A 23036-nucleotide genomic window follows, 5' to 3' on the forward strand; every position below is an offset into this window, starting at 1 on the left:
ACACAGCACTGTACACAACAAATAAGTAAGTAAAATAAATGTTTACTTATAAACGATTCTTTTGTTTCGGTATGACTGTGCCCTTGTGCATGAAGTTAGGGTGACCATATGACATTTTTTCCCGGACATGGACCTTAAAAATGGACATTAAAATGCTTTCAAAATGCTGAATTGAAAGTAATAAGATTGTCTGACCATAAATGCAAGTACTTGTTCATTTATTAAAATTCAGTAACACAGTTACATGGTTATTGATGCATCTGTCAAATATTTAAACCCATATTTTGCCAATCCAACAATCCACCCCACCCCCGGCCAACCACAGTTTGTTTGTTTGTTTATTAGGATTTTAACGTCATGTTTTTACACTTTGGTTACATTCATGACAGGAACGGTAGTCACTCACCACACAAGGCCCATCAGCTCACAAGATTATATCAAGCACAGTCTTGGACGATTTTGTATCTTCAATTCACCTCACTTGCATGTCTTTGGACTGTGGGAGGAAACCGGAGCACCCGGAGTAAACCCACGCAGACACGGGGAGAACATGCAAACTCCACACAGAAAGGACCCGGACCGACCCACCTGGGTTTCCAAACCAGGACCTTCTTGCTGTGAAGCGACAGTGCTACCCACTAAGCCACCGTGCCGCCCGCCAACCACAGAAGTGGTTTAATATTTTTGCTGCTCTGTGTATATGAAGCATATTTACTTTCTGACTGTGTGACTTTCTGACTGGCTATCTGAGTATACTGACTTTCATCAATTAAAGTTTACCTGAGTCAGGGTGGATGGAGTGCATAACTGGTGTAAAACCAGTAAGAACCAGTAAGAAGCCATTAAGCAGGAGCAGCTATGAAGTTTTTTTCTGGTTTCTTACTGCACCCTACTGGTTATTGTCTCAAATGAAACGAGACTTGACAGTAACAATATTCTCCTCAGATGATCAACCATGTGCAGTGCAAAATAAACCAATGAATATGCAATTAAGCAACTAACTACTTAATAATGTAACGATTTGAGAAGGTGTTTAGTAATGAGTAGATTAATGTCCTTTGGTGTTTCTTTTTTTTTTTTACTGTCTGCAATTTTAGATTTTTAGCTGGAAATTACTTTCTCAAACCTAGTTTCAATAAAAAAAAAAAGCGTTTTCAATACAGAATAATATTGAAATAATACATTTTGAAGTTTTAAAGGAAAACATCTCAGAGATTTTGGTCTCCGGTGCTGTAGGAGCACTTTCTGTCTTGGGACATTTTAGTATCAGTATGTAAGTATGAAAGTTAAGTTTTGGGTGACAAGTTTATCAAAGTGGTGCTATTTAAAAACTCTAAAAGCTCTAAAAAAGGAAAGCTCTAATTCTGGGAATTAAACTGTCTTGCTCTTTACATAGCAATACCTATCTCACACGTCTATTTACAGTATTTTCTTTACTTTAGAGAAAAGGTAATATATAACATGTCAAAGCAATTACACTTTGCCTTACCAACTGCATGGTAAAACTAAAACTTGTCTTGGACCATGTCATAGATTTAGAATCAGTGTCATTGGTAGATCATGGGAAATCCCACTTTGCAAAAACTTTAATGTGAATTCAGTTTTAGTGTAAAACAACTTGCATGATATTAGATGCCAGCCATGGATGCACTTAACTTTAAGTCACTTAACCTCTGGTAGAGGAAACACACTGGAATACCAAGTGAAAACCTACACAGACACAAGGAGAACATTCCAAACTTTAGTTTATCTAAGTTAAAGATCAAGTCATGGTCTTGGAGATGCATTGTATTCGATTATTGGACATATCACATACGAATCTGGATTTAGATAGGATTAAATGGTCTTATACCAAGTAACTGGCTTTAAATTATTTACCGTAGAACTACATTTCCCAGCAAGGGTCTCTTAAATCTCAACTATCTAAACCAAAATCACGGAGGGCCTTGTTGTCCCCCAGCATCGCGAGAATTACTCGTTGTTCTCTAGTAGGGCTGTTCGAGTCGAGAAATTATAGAGTCGATTCCGATTATGATTCCATATTTTGAGAATCGATGGAGTTAATTGTAAGAGTCGATTCCACACATCAAACTAATCAGTTTTCAGTCACTTACTTAAACCCAGAGGAAAATTAGAGTAGCCAATCCAACTTCTACATGTTTTGGACAGTGAGAGACCCAAGTATCTGGAGGGAAAAGGGGAGAAATGATACCTAATGAAAGAAAAGATAGTGAGCAGAACTGATGATCAAACCCTTGAACCCCTTCCTTGAACTCTGGGCAGAGGGCAGAAACAAATTCTAGACAGGACACTCCTCAATATTTTGATTTAATTTTCATTTGTACCACTGCTTTAACATGGATAGGGTTGTGGTAGGACTGGGTGTAAGGCAAGAACACACCCTAGACAGGGCACCAAGCCACATTTTCCTTATCTTCAGCCATCCCTCATCAGATCATGTCTGTGTAGATGTCCAGCCGGCCAGTAGCAGGATCTTAGGGGTGGTAGACTAGCATAATAGACCACAGTGTCATCTGAGTGCTAGCAGGCAAGCAAAGGAAGACATTCCAGGCTTAAACATTTACTCACCTACATTCAGGAACAAATTAGACTAGACAATTCGCACTATATTTTTTTTTAGATGGAAAGGAACCAGAAGTACCTGGAGTGAGGGCAGTGTAATAACATGGTAAACATGGTAAACAGTGTGAGCAGTGTCACTGCTGGTACAGTGGATGCAGCACAGCAACATGGATCCTAAGAACATGGGTAAGACATACCTTTGGTCACCTTCTTAAGCGGTTATTACAGGTAATTTGGTTACCAACCACTTCACAAAAATATACAATAGGTGTATTGGCTCTTCTTGATTGCCTTCTGGTGTGAGCAGGTGTGTAAATGTGTGTGTTGTCCCTTAATACAATGGTATTTCCAGTATGGAGTGGTTGGTATTTGCTTAACCGATTCACTGCGAAAACTCGACTCATTGGCTTCAGAGTCGATTCCTCGATTCTTCATTTTCTCAAATGGAAGAATCGACTCTTTTAGGGCTCGACTCCCAGGCTTATTTCTGTATGGTCAGGCTGTCAGTGAGGGCTACACAGAGCTAAGAATTTCTGAAATCATACACTGTTGTTTAAACAGCTGCTTAAATGTTACGATCTGTTCTTTTATAGCTTATATGCGTAAAAAATAAAAACTGTGCTTTATAATCCGAACCACAGTCAGTGTCATTTAACAATAAAACGGGCAAATGGCGTTGAAGAGGATCCAAAAGGTGAGTAACAGATTATTTATATTATAATACATGGTGGATCATAAATCCCAGCCAGTAATTTTCACTGTAGTTTCTTATGTAATCTTTTATTATGATATAGAGCCACATTTTACCGGTGTTTCATCAGTCTGTTATGCAAAAGCCTTTAGACAAAGACGAAATGGCTTATGCTGAATGAATATCGATCACTGGGCTGCTTGTTTTTAGTAAATATATTAAAGCACAGTTAGAAATACAGTTTAAATCAGACAGGATTGATCAGACATGATTGTTTGTTTTGCTCGGTTGTGAACGCTGCATTATTGTCTCTGGGTTCCAGTGTAATATTTGGTATTTAGACGAGCATCACAACATGTAACCTGTACAGATTTTGCCAGATGACATTTTTTCATGATTTGCCCTCGTAAACCATTAAAATGCGTCTCGATGTTGTTTTAAATCGATTGTAGAAAGCAAAATGCTCTGCCCTACTGGCTGCTTTGGAAAGCGAACGGGCGAGTGCGCATGCGCCGTAGACTGCAGCCGCTCTATAGCTTGCAGTGAGTGAAGCTGCCATATAAGGTTCTGCTGGCAGTGCCACATTGACACACCGGGGTATTTTTAACAGAATCACTGCACTGTCCACATCAACACACACTTAGATCAAACCACTACGTTCACAAACATTTAACACCTTTATTAATAATCTATATCATCTATAAGTGGGGAAAATGGTATGTGTAAAATGGGTAGAAACACACTGGGGTAGGGTTAGACAGCATTGACATTCCCTGATCAGACTCGCACAAAGGTCAGGAGGAATTTTAGAACATTCTGGGATGAGCACCCTACGTCAGGTCAAGCATACCACTGCATCCCAGTTGGGGTCAGGGCTGCTGCTAGGAATTCCAGACCCCCTGAAACTTCAGGCTTCACTACAGCCTGTCACATGCTGATCTCTCTGTTTGTTATAGTTACATTTCTCTGGCGCTCATTTTGACATCATAGTTATGCCTGAACATGAATATAATCAATAGATGGTTTTGTCCTGTACACGGGCTTAAAGGGAAGCCAGCGGAGCAAAATACAGCTGGTACTGAACCACTTTGTATTTTACTTTCAGTTTCAACATTTAAACATTTGATCAAAGGGTTTATTCATTTATTCATATTAAGTATATAGATTTAATGGCTTGATAACCTAAACAAAAATAGTCGCCTGGTAAAACTGCATTATTGGATGTTGTGGAATAAAATGTGAAGTAAACAAAGTGCTTAATATTTGGCAACCCATAATAGACCAGAGCTTACAAGATTTACATTTACATTTTCACCATTTAGCAGACGCCTTTATCCAAAGCGACTTACAGTATGCAGTCTAAGCAACTGAGTTAAGGGCCTTGCTCAAGGGCCCAACAGTGGCAACCTGGCAGTGGTGGGGTTTGAACCAGCAACCTTCTGCTTACTAGTCCAGTACCTTAACCGCTGGGCTACAACTGCCCTTGATGAGCTTAAGTTCTGTCATTTTTTATTCCAACATAATCATATGTGTTTCCCTTTAAACATTTATATTTATTAAATATATAATGCATTTAAATATGTTTTCTGGTTTTCTTTTACTGTAATCAGACAGTTTCTGATTCAAACAATTTCTGATACAAAAATACAAGGCACACAGTCCCCACTCAAATCACGTGTTTAAAAATCACACCAATCTACACTATCTAGTGAATCTCTTAAATACCAAGTCACCTCACAACTGTTCCTTCCATCAAAATAACTATCACTCTTGGCTTTAAAATCCTACTAACTAACTAACGAACTAACTAACTAACCAATACGACTGAAAGCCAAATAGGGTGAATGTTTTTTTCCTGATCAGTTACAGGCTGCCACAAAGAGCATTTTCCCCTTGGACAGGTCGCCTGATATTTCCTGTCAGGAATGTTACATAAAATAAAAGTAATTCGACATTTGCCACCAGGACTTCTTACATCTAGCTATAACAACAAGAATAACAATAACTATTAATAACATTAATAATAAGAATAATAATAATAAGAAGAAGAAGACTCTTTATTTATTCAGCACCTTTTATACAGCAGCAGTTCATAATGCTTTAGCTATTAGCTTGTTTAAAACTTGCTTTAGCTATTAGCTTGTTTATTGTAAGGCTATAACACTTATTACTATCTAATTACTGTCTATTTAATATCTATTATCTCTAATATTATTTCATTTTTATTTACATCAGGCGTGGACACAAAGTTAAAATATGTATCAAATAGCTTTATTGATTAATAGTTACTAAATGAGTGTGTGGCTAAAAGATCTGAACTCAATGTGGAGGGGTGTCCACATACTCTGGGCTAGTAGTTTAGGTTTAAATGCCAAAATTCTACTAAAGAAAAGATTTACTTTATGAAGATTAGTTTTTGTGTTTGATTAGTAAATCTGTTATTTCAGTCATAACATTTACATTTCAACATTGCATTGACGAGTGGAAACCTTCAGAATTTAGTACACACTTTTATCCAAAGAAACTTACACTTGTGACTGTATACAATGTAAGTCTTTACTGGATTGATTTATCTTAGAAACAGCCAGTGGTGCACACAGGCAGCAGAGGTGAGAACCTACCAGCAGTGATCTGAGGAGGGACTTACCATGAAGCACTGACAGGTTGTTGGGCTGCAAGGATTTGGACATGAAGTCTATGGCGTCCAATAGAAGAGCTATTGTGGCTCCAATTGCAGATGGTTTTAATGCTGTTGCTAGGGCACAACACAGTATAGGACTGCATACTCAAAAGCACCAACTCAGAACTGGACATTGGTTCCGTGACACAAGTTTTTCTAATCCAATAAATCCCAGGGGCGGTCTGGCAGAGGAGGGCATCTTTAACCCAGTCAGGGCCTGCTGGTAACATCCTGGTACCAGATATCACAAGACACCTTTAGATGTCTTGTATAGTCAATTTCTCGACCAAGATTTAACAGCATAATAGGTCAGTGGTCCTTACGTTTTGGCTGATCAGTGTATATTGGTCAAGTGTATTAAGTGTGATTTATCTACATAATTAACATATTCAGCATTTAGCAGGTGCTTTTATACAAAGCGTCTTACAGTGTGTGACGGTACATTGTCTGAGCAATTGAGGGTTAAGAGCCTTGCTCAAGGGCCCAACAGTGGCAACCTGGCAGTGGCTGGGCTTGAACCAGTGACCTTTCGATTACTACCTTAACCACTAGGGTACAACTGCCATTAATAATAATGTTCGTTGCTTTGTTTTGTAAATGTGATGGAAATGTGTTAAAACATCATATAAATTGTAGTAGTTGTGAGTTCTGTGGTTGTGTTTCTGTGGGTCTGAATGAACTGTAGCTGGCGCATGTTGAAGTGGGGTGGGGACAAGGACACCAGAGTTGAAAATAGCAACAGGTCCACTAGGGCTCTTTCACAAACTACTAGAAATGTGATCCGTGCTTATTAGACTCAAAGCAAATGTAAAAATATTTCTCTGTTTAAATGGTCCAATTAATGTCAGTGCTGTGATTTTAAGAGGATCATTTTCAGCTAATAGCCACCCACATTTATATTAGCTTACATTAGCTCTGTTATTACAGTTAAGTTGTACATCTGCTAATCCTGTTTAATTGCACTTCCGAGGTTTGTGTGCCGAGTGTGTGGAGATCGTACATCAATGCGAAAGTGTTAGTGACCGTTGGAGTTATTGGAAACCTCGTGGCCAACAGCTGGCAAAGGTTTGCGACTAACTTTAGAACAGCTGTTTCTAGAAGGGTGAGTCAGGCACTAATTTAAATATCACACTGGCCTGTGTATGAAAGAGCAAACCGGGTCACTGTGGTGTAAAGGGAAGGGTCGTCAAAACTGAACATTTACATTTGACAAAATTACTTATAGAAATGCTTACTTTGTGGCAACAGGTTGTGGCAGAGAGGTCCACACAGACACATAGCCATTTTGTTTACTATGCTGAAGGTGCAGCCATGCCAACCTGCCATTAAACTCTGATGGTAATTTGTTCACTGCAGTTATTTATAGTGGTGGATGGTGCGCTGATCCATGTGAACTGTTTCAGTTGCTATTTTGGCCTAACTGAGTTTTTTCCTTAATATAGAAGCTGTTGGCTTGAAAGTTTATAGGAATTAGGAATAATAAAGCATATACACTGATCAGCCATACTATTAAAACCACCTCCTTGTTTCTACACTCACTGTCCATTTTATCAGCTCCACTTACCATATAGAAGCACTTTGTAGTTCTACAATTACTGACTGTAGTCCATCTGTTTCTCTGCATGCTTTGTTAGCCCCCTTTCATGTTGTTATTCAATGGTCAGGACTCTCCCAGGACCACTACAGAGCAGGTATTATTTAGGTCGTGGATGATTCTCAGCACTGCAGTGACACTGACATGGTGGTGGTGTGTTAGTGTGTGTTGTGCTGGTATGAGTGGATCAGACACAGCAATGCTGATGGAGTTTTTAAATACCGTGTCCACTCACTGTCCACTCTATAAGACACTCCTACCTAGTTGGTAAAGTCCACCTTGTAGATGTAAAGTCAGAGACGATCGCTTATCTATTGCTGCTGTTTGAGTTGGTCATCTTCTAGACCTTCATCAGTGGTCACAGGACGCTGCACACGGGGCGCTGTTGGCTGGATATTTTTGGTTGGTGGACTATTCTCGGTCCAGCAGTGACAGTGAGGTGTTTAAAAACTCCATCAGCGCTGCTGTGTCTGATCCACTCATACCAGCACAACACACACTAACACACCACCACCATGTCAGTGTCACTGCAGTGCTGAGAATGATCCACCACCCAAGTAATACCTGCTCTGTAGTGGTCCTGTGGGGGTCCTGACCATTGAAGAACAGCATGAAAGGGGGCTAACAAAGCATGCAGAGAAACAGATGGACTACAGTCAGTAATTGTAGAACTACAAAGTGCTTCTATATGGTAAGTGGAGCTGACCTGATTGGCTGTGTCTGAGTGGAAGGGCAATATGATGGAATGGCCAAATCTCTGTGATCTGTTGGTGCCTGTCCAGGGTGTCTCCACCTTGACTAGTGACTATTTTTCTTCACAGGAGTTAACAGACCTACAGAGGGACCCACCTGCACAGTGTTCAGCAGGACCAGTGGGAGAAGACTGTAAGTACATGATGAATAGGTCGCCTACTTATACTCATTGCAAACTACTTAAAAAATAGAAAAGTCAAAGTCAATAACACCTTATCTGACCTATACACCCAAGAACAAGGAGTTCCACAAGGCGGCAACCTATCAGTAAATAACAAGATAAATAACAAGATAAATAACATTACTCAACACATACCTCCCAACATCATGACTTGCTTATATGTAGATGATTTATGCATCTGTAGCAAAGGACGATACATGCCACAAATTGAACGCACACTACAACTTGCAATAAACCGCCTGGAAAAATGGACATCACAAAATGGTTTCCAACTGTCAAAAACCAAAACTGTCTGCAATCACTTCTGCCAATTAAGATCCTTACATCCGGATCCTTTATTAACTCTAAATGGAGAAGTTTTAAAAGTAGAAAAAACAGTTAGATTTTTGGGATTAATACTAGATAATAAACTCTCTTTTATCCCTCATATACAATCACTTAAAATGAAGTGCACAAAGATGCTGAATATCATAAAAATACTGGCAAATACAAGATGGGGTTCAGATACTCAACTACTAAAACGTCTCTACACCACGCTAATCCGTTCACGACTAGATTATGGAAGTGCAATCTACGGAGGAGCCAGACCATCTTACTTGAAACCTCTCAACACTATACACCATCAAGGGCTTAGATTGATTTCGGGAGCATACAAAACATCACCCGTAGAAAGCCTGTATGTAGAAGCAGATGAACCACCTTTACACATCCGAAGACTAAGAGTAGGTTTACAATATGCCTTAAAGAACCAAGGGAATAAAGAAAACCCAGCTCAACAATCTCTCTTTCAGAACCATTACCACCACTTATATGAAACCAGAAGAAATTTCATCAAGCCACTAGGACTTCGTATAAAAACCCATTTAGAAGCTATAAACATCCCAATAAAAAACACAAAATGTCCTCTGATACCCCCATGGAAAGTCATAAAACCAAAAGTAATCTTCAAACTAAATAAACATACAAAACAGGATACCCTCCCCACAACTTATCAAAGCAAATACATGACAATCATAGAAACGCACCCAAACCACCAAATTATCTATACTGATGGATCAAAAACGGAATCACATGTAGGAGCAGCAATTTATACATCAAACTATCAACAAAGCATACGCCTTCCCCAATACAGCTCTATTTTTACAGCAGAAGCCCACGCCATTCTACTAGCCATGAACTATATTCTAATTAGCCCACACAAATTGTTTTTAATATGTTCAGACTCAAAATCCTGTCTACAAGCAATGACATCACTACAAACAGATCATCCAGTCATCTTGGAGATCTTAGCCATAGAGAAAGATCTTAGAAAACACGGAGTCTACATCACATATTGCTGGATCCCCAGCCACTGCGATATTCAAGGAAATGAAAAAGCAGATAACCTGGCAAAAAAAGCTGCTGAAAAACAAATTACCTGGTGTTATGTTCCACCCACTGATGCCTTCTATATAATTCGAACACTTTGTAAAAACATATGGCAAGAAGAATGGGATAGCAACACAGCAAACAAACTCTATGAAATAAGACCACAACTTAATAGTACCCAAACTCGTTATCCATCGAAAAGACATGATCAAACAGTTCTAACAAGATGCCGTATAGGACATTCAGCACTGACGCATAGACACCTACTACTGAGGGAAGAGGCACCAAATTGCCAGTACTGTCAAACACAATTATCAATAAAACATATACTGACAGAATGTCAAGCTATTGACAATAGCAGGAAAATATACTACAAAGACACTAACATGAAAGATCTTTTTCAACATAACAATCCACAAAAAATACTAAATTTCTTGAATCATCTAAAAATCAAAAATAAAATATAATACAACAATTTTAAACTAAATTAAACCTACCACTTTTATTTTTTTTATATATATATATATATATATATTTTAATTCACTCGTAAAATGCCATGTACATAGCCATACTGAGCTGGAATGGCAATAAACAAAAACAAACAAACAAACAAACAAACAAACATGATGAATAAAAGAACAATCTGATGTGTGATTATTGTGGACTAAAATGATTGTTGGTGCATTTGGGCTCATGTGTGGTCGATGGATGGGGCAGTAGCGCAGCTATGTGCACCGCGAATCTGTCAGAAGTTTGGCATGTTCTCACTGTGGCTCTGTAGGTTTCCTTTGGGTACTTCACAAAAACATGAAGGTGAAGTGACACCTAGGAGAACTTTGGAGAAGTCACTTCACTGGACTCACAGTGACCCTGACCAGGATCGCACCCTTAATGTTGAAATTAGTGGGCGAATTTGTGTGTTACAGCTGTGCATGCTGATAGGTGTGTTTGTTAATGCAATGGTATTTTTATGTTTTTCAGTGTTTCACTGGCAGGCAACGATAATGGGGCCGGTGGGTACAGATTTCTTACCTTCTTGTGTGTGTGTGTGTGTGTGTGTGTGTGTGTGTGTGCAAAAGTATGTGGACACCGGGACATCACATCCAGATGTGTCTGGTATACCTGACATTAAAAACCATGAGCATTAAAATAAGCGTTTCTCATCTGAATGCTTTCAGAACGACAGTCCTTACCAAGGTGGCGTCTTCTTCCTCACTATTCACTTCCCTACAGATTACCCCTTCAAACCTCCTAAGGTTAGTGTCACGTCACCTACATGTGTACAGTTTCAGACACGCTGTCTGAGGAGCTTCACTTATCCTGTCATTGATTGTTTACAGGTGGCGTTCACGACGAAGATTTACCATCCCAACATCAACAGTAACGGCAGCATCTGCCTCGACATCCTGCGCTCGCAGTGGTCTCCTGCACTCACTGTATCGAAAGGTACGTCTGTTTTCTATAAGGGTTTAAATTTGGATGAACCACAAGGATAACCATGATGCGTTGTTTCTGTTCTGCAGTCCTGCTCTCTATCTGTTCCCTGTTATGTGACCCAAACCCCGATGACCCTCTAGTGCCTGAGATTGCACACACATACAAAGCTGACAGAGAAAAGTAAGTGACCCCGCACTCACACAGCTTTCCAAGCTACAGTGCTGATTTCAATTAACATTACATTTCATTTTTATATTTTTATACCACTACTATCCTGGTCAGGGTTGCATTGGGTCGAGTCTCCCAAGAAAGCCAAGTCAAGTAAAGTCAAATGTATTTGTATAGCACTTTTTACAGTAGACATTGTCTCAAAGCAACACTTGAGCAGCTGAAATAAATAAATAGGGATGTATAATATTCTTAGAATTAATAGAATTAATCAACTACGTATAGAAACTTTCTAATATTATTATTTTGAGAAAATTGTTTGATTCATGCAAAAAGAATTTCATCCTAAGCCAGTTTTGGCTAATGCATTTATTTAAAGCAGTCTACACAATCTGCTGAATGAAGTTTTATCATTTAATACATTGAACTTTTCTGCTTTTCCTGTTTTGTCCAGGTACAACAGACTAGCAAGAGAATGGACGCAAAAGTACGCCATGTGAGAGCGCCACCGTCTGCTCGAAGCCGCCACAGAGAGCAAACGACCAGGAGGAACCGGTTTTAACTTTTTTACACGCGAGGAAAAAACAAGTGGATTGAAGGCTGGATCAACACCAAGATGAAGCGGAGGGACCAGTTAACAACACTGCACATTGGCTGCCAAGTGCCAAAAATCCCATTGCCGTGTGCCAGAGCGTAACGGATCCTCTGAGCGAGAGTCTGGAAAATACTGGGAAAACCTCTGGCTAGCCAGACTCATGAGTATTAGTACTACTGCTGTTGTGATGGATTCTTTCTCCGTGATCCCGTCGCCTCTTTATCATCTCGGTTTGTTGATGCCTGTGCCAGGCTGGCACTAGACACGGTGGAAATTCCCTTGGCCGTGCCAATATTCACAGCATCTTGTTTTCTTTTCTTTTCTGTAGGTATCAGTTGTGTGTTTTTGTGTGTTGAGGTATGTAACGGTTTTCACTCAGGGCACGATGCAGTTCGTAACCCGTTCAGTATTAACAATAGAATGTTTATGCTTTAGGTTGTTTGTTTATTAAATGTTATAATAGTAATATTGTAATAATATTAATAGAAAAAATATAATAATGCTTAATGAAAGACTGTATTAAAAAAGCCAGGGTTTAGTTTTAATCAAGCATATCTGATTTTATTTTAATATTAATTATGCATAATATACTACATGTGTATGTTCCATTCAATCCACATTTAATTATGTTTAAATCTTAATCTTAACAAAAAACCCTTTTTTAAAAAATTTTCTCCCACTTTAGATGTTGCCAGTACCATTAAAAGCCAGCACTGCAGAGAACACTAGACTGTCCAAACTTCCAAACTCATACACTATATGGACAAAAGTATTGGGACACTCCTAGTTTTTGAGTTCATGTGTTTCAGCCACAGCAGTTGCTAACTGTTGCAATAATGTAATTATATAAAGGAAATAATATGCTTACGACTCTGCAGCAGCAGTTTAAGGAAGGCTCCTTCCTGTTCCAGGATGATTGTGTCCCTGTGCACAAAGCAAGCTCTATAAAGACATGAAGTAGATCTTGAACTGGAACATTTGACTGATTGAGCAAATTCCAACAGCCATATTTCAAAATCTTGTGAGAAACGTGGCTGTTATTATGGTTGAAAAGATCACATCTAAGTCACTCTCTTTTAATTCAAATTTGTTTTAGAATTGGGACGTCCAACAAGCTCATGGTTAGGTGTCCAAATACTTTTGGTCATGTAGTGTAGATGCCTGATATTTGCCAGTTTCTGCTTTGAATTTTTTTGTTCAAAAAGTAGGGCTGAGCTCTCTCAGACTCCTGACACAGATCATAAACCAAACATCATTTTGCTGTAGAGCACCGATATCAAAGGATTTTTTATACATTTTTAGTTTCCCCCTTTTCTTTGATTCCTCATCTTAAAGATGTTAAATGTGGTTTCATTTTTTTGTCTTAAACAAAAGCTTGTTGGTTGAGGTACTAGACTAGTGATCAGAAGGTCATTGGTTGAAGCCCCACCACCGATACATCAATATTATTGACAGGTGACAATATTACAGAAATGAATCAAGACACCTCAGTAGGAAGAGTAAAGCTAAGAGAGAATTTAAAAGCATCAGTCTGGGAGGGACAGCCTTTTCTTGGTGAGGTGAACCTATGGCTTCCTTATTAATCACAGCTCATGCAGTGTGGGCAGATTAACTACTAACTACCCTGTTCCAAACACATTAACTTACAGATGCCAGTAATTGATTAGTAACTGATAACTGATGACTTTGATAACGTAAAGCTGTGATCTTTAAATCCTGGACACATATACTGTAACTAGTACTGTTAGAATTTAAATAGGATTACTGCATTCAGAATAATTAATAATAATTCTATATTTCCTCTGAGTCTGGTTACATTCTCATTCTTTAAAGCTGTAGCTTTTTTAAAGGTAGATTTACTGTTTTCTTGCTGTTTTTAGCCAAACCTCATATATATGAAATATATCAGCGTAAAATATATGTATGACCAACCTGCCCTATGCCGATCCCTATTACAAACACTTGTCCTGTGTGATAGGATAGGCCAGCTATAGGATTTATTTAGTTGCTCAGTTCAGGAATGTAGAATGCCAGATTAAAGTCTTGCTCAGTTTAACAGGGCTGAATTAGACATTGTGATTCCTGATCACACCTTTATTTATTACATGCAAATGTTTTTGGATTCAAAATGGATCTGGATTGAATGGAAGATAGACAGATTCCCTAAAATGTGATACAACCATGTTTTTGTTACAATATAAACGTACGTAAAGGAGAAAGAGGTCGTCTGGTTCTATATGACTGCAGAACAAATGTCCTGACACTATAGCATTGAATGAACTGTATGGATTGTAGTTCCTGAACTAAGGGCATATATGTATTTGTTGTTTCTATGGATCTCGGCTCTTTGCACTCTAGCTCTTCCTTGTTTAGCCATCCTACTGTTATATTTCTAATTAGAAGCAAGAGTGGTCATAAAGAGCTAATGCCTAGTACACAGCCAGTGATTTAAAGCCCTGTTTTTCAATCATTGCCCTATTAGTCAAGTCAAGAGATAGTCAGGAGAGGCTTTATTGTCATTTCAGCTATATACGAGTACATACTGAAACAAAACAACGCTATTACAATGTATTACAACCACTTGTGGAGTGTGATTTGTTTAGACATAAAATTTTCTTTCCATACTAATTTTCCAACAGTGAGCTATTTTCTAAATGTACAACATGTACCCTGCTATAACACTCCAAATATGAGTTTGTGATTTTGACTCATTTCTATGATTTTTACCTTTTTTTTTTCTTAATGATAGAGTATGATCAGCCCAAAAGTATGTGGACACCTGATCTTGAGCTGCCTCTTTTCAAAACCGTGGGTTTCCTTTTGCTGACTCTTCAGAATGGTTTCCAAAAGATTTTGATGTCATACTGGAATGGAACTGGAAGGTCAGATGATGCTTGCAGTGTTCCAGTTCATCCCAGTTGTGTTCACTGGGGTTCACTGAGGTCAGAGAATTCATCCACACCAACTGCTTTGACAGTATTTCATTGGATATGTTTAAGTTTTTTGAGTATTTTTAGTAGGCAGTTGTAGCCTAGCGGTTAAGGTACAGAACTAGTACTCAAAAAGTCGCTGGTTCAAGCCTCACCACTGCCAGGTTGTCACTGTTGGGTTGTCTCAATTGCTTAGACATTATACCGTCACAGTACTGTAAGTCTCTTTGGATAAAAGCTAAATGCCGAAAATGTAAATGTAAATGTGGGCTTTTTACTGAGGCTCCTTGTGTTCATGATTATAATGTGGTGTCACACACTAATCTACGACCACACGATGACTGAATGAAAGCATTTGGCTGATAGTGTGTGCAATGCAGCTATTGTAAGGTTTAGAAGTCATTTAATGTGCACTAGGCTTTAGCTAGTCCAGTCCTCATCCTCATGCTTTGGTTATTCAGGTCCTTTGTGTCTTAAGTCACAGGACATATTTTAAGACATTAGAACCACATACACATATCACTGCAGACCTGCTGTTTTCATTTTGCCTTAGTAGCTAATGCTAATGTACTATTTGCCATTCAGCAAACCTTGTTGTTGGAGCGATGCTGTAGCTAAAGTGGGACTATGAATACAGAATCTGCACCTCTTCTGCCTTTAGTTTTGTTAGTGACCGGATGCATGAATGCAATATTGTTTCTAAGATTTACAACCAAATTTGAGCAGGAGTGTAACAATATTTAGTAAGATTTAGATTTAGGTCCTCAATTTTACAGCTGCTTATATTATATACTAGCCTTGTGACCGACTGTAGATGGTATATTAGATGTGTAAGTCTTAATCGCTGTGCATTTGATTTTGAAATGCAAATTAAAACTTTGGACTCGGTTGAATTACAAGTGAGAAAACTTCAGTGTTCCAGTCCTGGATGTTTTTTTTTTTTTTTCCAAAAAACTGATTGTTTTATTTGAACCTGATATCTCAGGCTGAGTCTCTTTTACTGCATGATGGTTAAAGTTCAGAGGGTCAGGGCTAACACATGCTTCCTCCCAGACTGTCACACTTGCAATGTCAAAATGTTTTGCTCCTCTTATACTTAATTCTGTATCTTGGTAATGGTACAGATCATAGCATTTCACATATTTAATGTAAAAAGTGATTTTAAGACATTCCTTGTGTCTGTGTTTTTTTAAACCTAAACCACATTCACAAGACTGATGACACTGGTGAACTTTAATTACTTTTGTTTGTGTTCAGATCGTGTGTTTAGTTGGAAATCATGTAGAAATGAGAACCTGTCTCTCTTCCTGCCATGTTTTCTTATTTAAACTATACAAAGCAGTTCTGAACTATCAGTGCCAGGGGAAAAAAACAAAATTGGCATCTCTTAAACTTCACATTATTCATTTTATTTTGATTTAAACGTTTGGCTTTTCAGTGAATTGATCAAATCACTGGAGGATCATGAGTTGATTTATAACACCACCTCAGCCATCTGTGGCTGGGAGTCTTAATCATAACCGGCTTTGCTGTGTGGATGGATAAGGCGGCATTGCTTAGCTGAAATGATATTGACCGACTGTGACATCATTAAGTCTGTTTAAAGGAAAGTTTTCCTTCTCCAGGCATTTTTTTGGCTGGTTTTTAGTTTTTGAGGAAGCATTTGTTAGTTTTTACTCTCAGGTTGGTGGCTGTCCTGTAATGGATGGACTGGGCCAGAGGGTGGCCATCTAAAATGGTAAAAAAAAATCTGGTGCACAACTAGTACTTTTATTATTAATATTTTTTAACTTTCTGACTTCAGTAGGTCTGCTAATATCTTATATTCTATACTGGTTTCATACTGGCATCCTTAAAATAACCCAGTGACTTTCTGAATTATGTTAAGAAGTTACAGTATGTAAAAGGTCATGGGGTGATGGGACACAAATGGTCAGAAAATGTTACCTATCTGTTGGCAACATGAAATATGAGCTTAATCAGTCTCAATATTATTAAGTGCTTCGGATTGGTGCTTTAGTCTTTATATTAAACAGCTTGCCTTTTTGCATTGGGACACATGTCTTGTATCATTAAGTATTGTAATATATTTAACATCATTTTCCAGCAGCTCTAGAATGTAGAATGAATTTTAATCATCTCCACATAAGACCAATGGTCCTTTGTACCTGTTGATCTGTCATACATGTCATATCACTACATAATGGATTAGTGTATCAAGAAAGAGCATTTTGCTGATGAATATTCTGTACGACTGTACGATGTTTCGAGTGCTTCTGAATGTATAAAATGAATGACACTATTATTTTTGTCTTTTCGGCTAGTGAACTTCACATTTCGTCTTTGCTAGAGTGCATTATGTTATAGCTATGCTTGATTGTTCATTGTTCAGTGTTCTGTGACCTGCTTCATGTTTCGTTGTATTTATTTATTTATTGGGTATTTATTTGTTGCTATCTAACTTTTAACTCAAATGCAGTCAATCACAGATTGTGTTCCTCGCTAGTGGCGGAACTCGAGCAGTACTGGAACAGGTCGCTAAACGGGATGTTTTTCGCGATTCCATTTGCAAATCAGGGATCTTTTGCCGATGTTTCACCTCTCCTTTCGGCCTCAGTTGTTAATAAAATTTGGCCTTAGTCATCACTGTATCCCGAGCAGAACTGTACTGTAATATCTGTTTCTTTTTTTGTTCAGCCCTTTTGCAAGGAGCCCAGAACAAGGGACTGGTACTGTACTGCTGTGTACATCTACACAGAGCCATGTTGAGCTCTCCTTGCTAAGTGTTTTACATGAAGACATGAACAGTGTTCTCCTCAAAGCTCTCAGAACTGCAGAACTAACCTCGGACGTGTCGCATTAGTAAATAAAGCTCCTTTTGTTTTATACTTTGTCTTGTGTTGTTTATGTCATTATTTTTATTGCCATTATCACTCACTTACAGTAGAAATCTTAAGTTTACATACACTTTAAGGAACATGTTTGTCATGGTAGTCTTGGAATTTGTAGTTTTAGTACAAACTTAAAAAAATATAAAGCTTTATGAATGTGTGTTTTTCATACAAGTTTTTTGTGGGTTTCTGTTAAGTCATGAATTTGGTGGTATTAAAAGTTCTACAATGCAGTTTAACTTTGTGTCATGACCTCCTGGTTCCTCATTGGTGCTTATATATTAATAAGATCTCGGTGCTGACTGACCTGTATTTAGGGGTCATGGAAGCAGGTAATTCTGGTCTGAATACCTAAATTGAATAACATTTTCCAGACTTGGGTAGACCCTGAGAGGCTTTTCAGCCTCTCTCCATGTCTGTGTAGACGCCTGACAGGCTGATAGCACTGCTAAAATTTAAACCCCAGATCTCAGCAGTAGTGGGCTAGCGTACATTATTGTGCCCATATAAATGGTGCTAATTTGACCACACTCATTATGAAGCACATGGTGGAACAGTAGTCACTTGCCAGGGTCAGAGTGACACCCAAACTTTTCACAACTTGTGCCGAGAAGAGATTCGTCCCGATTGTTAGGTGTTATCCAAGAACCACCAAAAGACAGGTATGCCATGATTAGAAGCTGCTGGTACATGATGGACACTGTCCACAGTCAAGTTGCTACAAAAGAAAAACGTCCCTGCTACAAAGTTGGCTTCTCCTGAGGCCAATGGACCATTGTGGTGGTGCAGCTGTCTGTTTTTAAAAAAAAATACCGTGTGCCCAATGAAGCCCGTTATCGCCACCTAGTGGTAAAAATATATCACTGTTAAATTTGACTGTTTACATGTTGAAATAAAGAAATGTCAAAGTTTAAACTAAATTGCCTTTTTCGATCAGAGACATGTAACTGCCTTCTTCGCCTCTTACAATAATAAGCAAAAACATTAGGACCACACCCCATGAAATGTGCATTGCAAGTTAGGAATATAACATATTAGAAATTTGGTAACCTTTGAGTGAAATGGATAAGGATTATCATCTCATTAATCATTGTATCAAGCTGCAAACGAATCAGAATCAAGCTGCATATTGATTACACAAGTTTTTAGTTTAAAATAAATTTAAATTTATCAAAAGCTTTAATAATTGAAAATAAAATAAATAAAAAATGTTGCATGTTCAAAAGTTAGGTGTGCTCTCTGTAACAGATGGATTCGTTTATTTTCACTTAAATGTGGCCTACCTACTTTTGTTAATCCGGAATAGCTCCTTAATTAAGACTGACTGATTCGGTGCAATGTGTGTTAGTGTCTGTGCATTGTCGCGCTTTTTTGTGCGCCTCCGTGCAAGTTTGTGAGGATTTGTTCTCTTTCGTGCGCTTTCGTGCGTCCTCGTTCACTTTCGTGCGCTTTCGTGCGTCCTCGTTCACTTTCGTGCGCAACACAGTGATGCAGCTGAACCAGTTTTCTCATAGTTTTAAAGCATATTAAAGCATTGTGTTCTTATAATGAAAATTAACTAAACAAAACTGTTCCTCTTAAAATATGGAGCTATTTTGGATTAACAACAGTAGGTAGGCAACATTTAATGTGATAAATAAATGAACCTATCTGTTACAGATTAAACACCTAACTTGTGCACCCTGATAAAACAATTTTACTGGAAAACGATTGTCCTTATCTGTTAGACCTAAAGGTTGCCAGATTTCTGATCACTATTTAAAAGCACAATTAGTCAAATAATGAGAGTTATTCAGCAACTGTAACAGTCGGTTGAATACAGTTTATAGCTTTATATGAACTGTACATGTTACATTATTATGACATATATGGAGCAAAGTCAAGGCCAGAGGTACAATATACATTGGGGGTCTTGCCTTTGGTTTTTGCCCTGTGTATTAGTGGGTTTATAAAGATACTGTGGTGGAACTGGGTCCGCTGTGACCCTGACCAGGATAAAGCTGTTGATGAAAATGAATTAAGAAAAATGTATTAGTTTGTTACATTTTACATTTTATGCTTACTGTAAAGTGTAAACAAAACTCTTAGCTCTTTACTTCGTGTAGATCTATATTTGGTCCACAAGATGGCAGTGTCGGAATCATTATTGTTATTGTTATTATTATTGTTATTATTATTATTATTATTATTATTATTATTATTATTATTATTATTATTATTATTATTATTATGATGAGTGGATTTGTTACTACAGGCCTTACAATGACGCTTCGTCCATAAAACTCCTACTCCTACTTCACAGTATCTACATCATTTATAATAATACTGGGTGCTGTTTGCACAAAACATTTTTATTTCTTTCATTTTAAGCATCGATGACTAGAATGTGTTTTATGTAATTTTATATAAATACAAATCTACAATAAATGTACATTTCTTTTCAAATATTTAACTTGAATTAAATAAAATTGAAATAAAAAATTTAACTAAAATTGTTATGCTGATTATTTGGTTATGAAAAGCATTGCATTCAATTAGGAAACAAAAGCAAAATAGAAGCAGTTTACTCCAAATCATCCAAATATTTTAACATCTAATATCTGCTTTAAATCAGAAACTCTTAATTAAACAAGTGAATTTGTACATGAATTTTAACTTTTATACAATAATCCCCCAAAAACACTGTTATTTATACACTAAAATATATATTTCAGGGATTATTTATTAAAAGGCAGCAAAAATGAATCTTTTATGTTACAATGTTTTTATGGCTGTTCCCGTATTTAGGGGTCGCCACAGTGGATCTGGTCCACATACCAGACTTGGCACAGTTTTATGCTGAATGCCTTTCCTGACGCAACCCTTGAATTTATATTCGAGCTTGGGACCAGTACTGAGAGCACCTCAACACACCCACCTCCCAATTTCTAGCCAAATATCCCCCTCTTGTCTTTGGAGATTAGCCAATCATGTCCATGTAGATGTAGGACTGGCTGATAGCACTGCTGGGATTTGAACTCTGGAGCAGTAGTGGGCGAGCACCCTATTCGTGTTATAATGTACTGTCTGAAAATTAATGTGCTGATAGTAATAATAATAATAATAATAATAATGATAATAATAATAATAATGTGGCAATGTGAAAATTATTAAGTAGTGAAAATAATACAGGTGCAGTAAAAATGTTCATAATGTTTTTAAGTGTCCTGTTGCAACACTTTATGTGACTTATTGCCCTAAAGAAGACTTGTGATCAATCTGAGTGAATCCCTCTCCAAGCATTCATTCTCGTGTCCCCTCAGATAATGAGAGGAGCGAACCATTGTTCACTGTTTAAGAGTAAAACTTTTAAGGTTTGAAGGGGTGAAAGTGGGGGTGGACTGAGACACTGGAGAAGCAAACCAGTAAAACAAAATGCCTGTTGTGCCAGTGTGAAAGATTGGCATGCCTCTTCAATATTTAACTTTAAGAGGTCTTTATCAAACAATAAGTGCTTCAGAAATCGAAGCAATTGAATCTTCCAGACTGCAGATCAGCTGATATGAACTCCTCAGCCATCAGTGCATTTCTGTTTAATCCGATTCTCAAACCTCTGGGTCGCATCAGCACATTTTTTTCTGAAATCAGGTTTTTAAAATCAAGTGCTGCTGACTTGAATGTGTCCGTGTGAGTGATAATGTGCGAGGCCGGCGATGCTCCCGTCTCTCTATTTCATTATCTATTTATCGACGGGCAGTAAAGCGGGCCTGATTGTGCTGGCGAGTGCTCCAGCATTGTGCTGGCTCTATTCATGTGCGAGTCAGCTGGCTGCTCGGGTTTCTGCCTGGCCCTTCTGTGTTCCAGTGCGCTCCTTATGAGCTTCCCTTTCTGTGCCTTAAACAAGGCCAGGAAGAGAGAGAGAGTCCATTCTGCTGGCCGGGCGCTTATGAATGGCATCCACTGTTCGGTGCTCTTAAATGGCTCGCTTCAGTGTCAGGTTGGTGGAGTCTCTCATCAGCGTGACGCTGAGAAAAGGAGCGTTTTCTTGTTCTTTTTCTTTTGGAAGACCTAGAGATTCCTGGAGATAATATCCTATTGTTGGGAAGGAAGGGGGAAGAGATTCGCTTCTGAGATTTCAATGACTCCACTGTCCGAGGCCGGGGGAAGCATGGGGCTTGCGTGGGCACCGTGCCTGCTCTGAGTGGCACTAATGAAGGCATGGAGCACAGTCTGTGTCCTTAATGCCCACATACTACTATTAACTTTAGTCTATGTGTAACAAATAATTTTAGTTCTAGATAAGTCAACACAAGTGTCAGGTTTAGGACTTAATGGGGGGTTCTAGGGAAGCATGAGGCTCTCTGAGTGACACACAAAACCTTAAAGTCTCCCTAAAAGCTTTTTTTTTATGTTGAAATAATTTTTTTATCAGACAGAGGTCACTATTTTAATATCACTTCGTCAGGTGTCCAAATACTTTTGGTCCTATTGTGGATCACATTATTCTACAATAGCCACAATTTATAAACACATTTAGATCAATTAATGTCACAATAAGGCAGTTGTAGCCTAGCGGTTAAGGAACTGGACTAATAATCGAAAGGTTGGTGGTTCAAGCCTCACCGCTGCCAGGTTCTCACTGTTGGGCCCTTGAGCAAGGCCCTTAACCCTCAATTGCTCAGACAATATATTGCCACAGTAATATAAGTCACTTTGGATAAAAGCGTCTGCTAAATGGCGAGAATATAAATGTAAAATAATTACAGAAATGTCTGGTGGAGTGTCCACCCTGCATCTAACACTGTTCTTGAATCTTTCTGTGGTTCACTAGAGTCCTAGACCTTTCAAAATATATTTAAAACCTTTCCCAGACTGATAAACATGAAGCTAATATGATACATGTAACATGTGAAGCTTAGAAAAACTTGGGCAGTGTGACCAACCTGAGGGCTACAACACAGGGCAGATTATAACACCATGTCATGAAATCTGGCATTGTAAGGATATATACTGTATATATATATCAGGTCAGGACTCTCCCAGAACCACTACAGAGCAGGTATAATTTGGGTGGTGGATCATTCTCATCTCTGCAGTGACATGGTGGTGGTGTGTTAGTGTGTGTTGTGCTGGTGTGAGTGGATCAGACACAGCAGCGCTGCTGAAGTTTTTAAATACCGTGTCC

At 38.3% G+C, this 23036-nt stretch overlaps 1 protein-coding gene across 1 annotated transcript; it reads left to right on the top strand.

Annotated features, from left to right (window-relative positions):
• The first annotated feature begins 3117 nt into the window (after nucleotides 1-3117).
• ube2d4 (ubiquitin-conjugating enzyme E2D 4 (putative)) lies at nucleotides 3118-17867 on the top strand. Its single transcript, XM_062999348.1, has 9 exons — nucleotides 3118-3277; nucleotides 8370-8433; nucleotides 10833-10864; nucleotides 11030-11107; nucleotides 11192-11297; nucleotides 11375-11468; nucleotides 11911-12408; nucleotides 14801-14993; nucleotides 17679-17867. Exons 1-7 carry the CDS (start codon nucleotides 3254-3256, stop codon nucleotides 11954-11956), a joined length of 444 nt encoding a protein of 147 aa, XP_062855418.1. The 5' UTR covers nucleotides 3118-3253; the 3' UTR covers nucleotides 11957-12408; nucleotides 14801-14993; nucleotides 17679-17867.
• Nucleotides 17868-23036: the final 5169 nt, after the last annotated feature.

The sequence above is a fragment of the Trichomycterus rosablanca genome, chromosome 7, assembly GCF_030014385.1.
Source record: "Trichomycterus rosablanca isolate fTriRos1 chromosome 7, fTriRos1.hap1, whole genome shotgun sequence".
NCBI lineage: Eukaryota > Metazoa > Chordata > Actinopteri > Siluriformes > Trichomycteridae > Trichomycterus > Trichomycterus rosablanca.

Excerpts from the sequence above, each read along its gene's own strand:
- ube2d4 (XM_062999348.1), top strand. The coding sequence starts at position 3,254 with ATGGCGTTGAAGAGGATCCAAAAG. Across the intron at positions 8,434-10,832 it reads AGGACCAGTGGGAGAAGACT|TGTTTCACTGGCAGGCAACG; the intron begins GTAAGTACATGA and ends TATGTTTTTCAG. Across the intron at positions 11,108-11,191 it reads ACCCCTTCAAACCTCCTAAG|GTGGCGTTCACGACGAAGAT; the intron begins GTTAGTGTCACG and ends GATTGTTTACAG.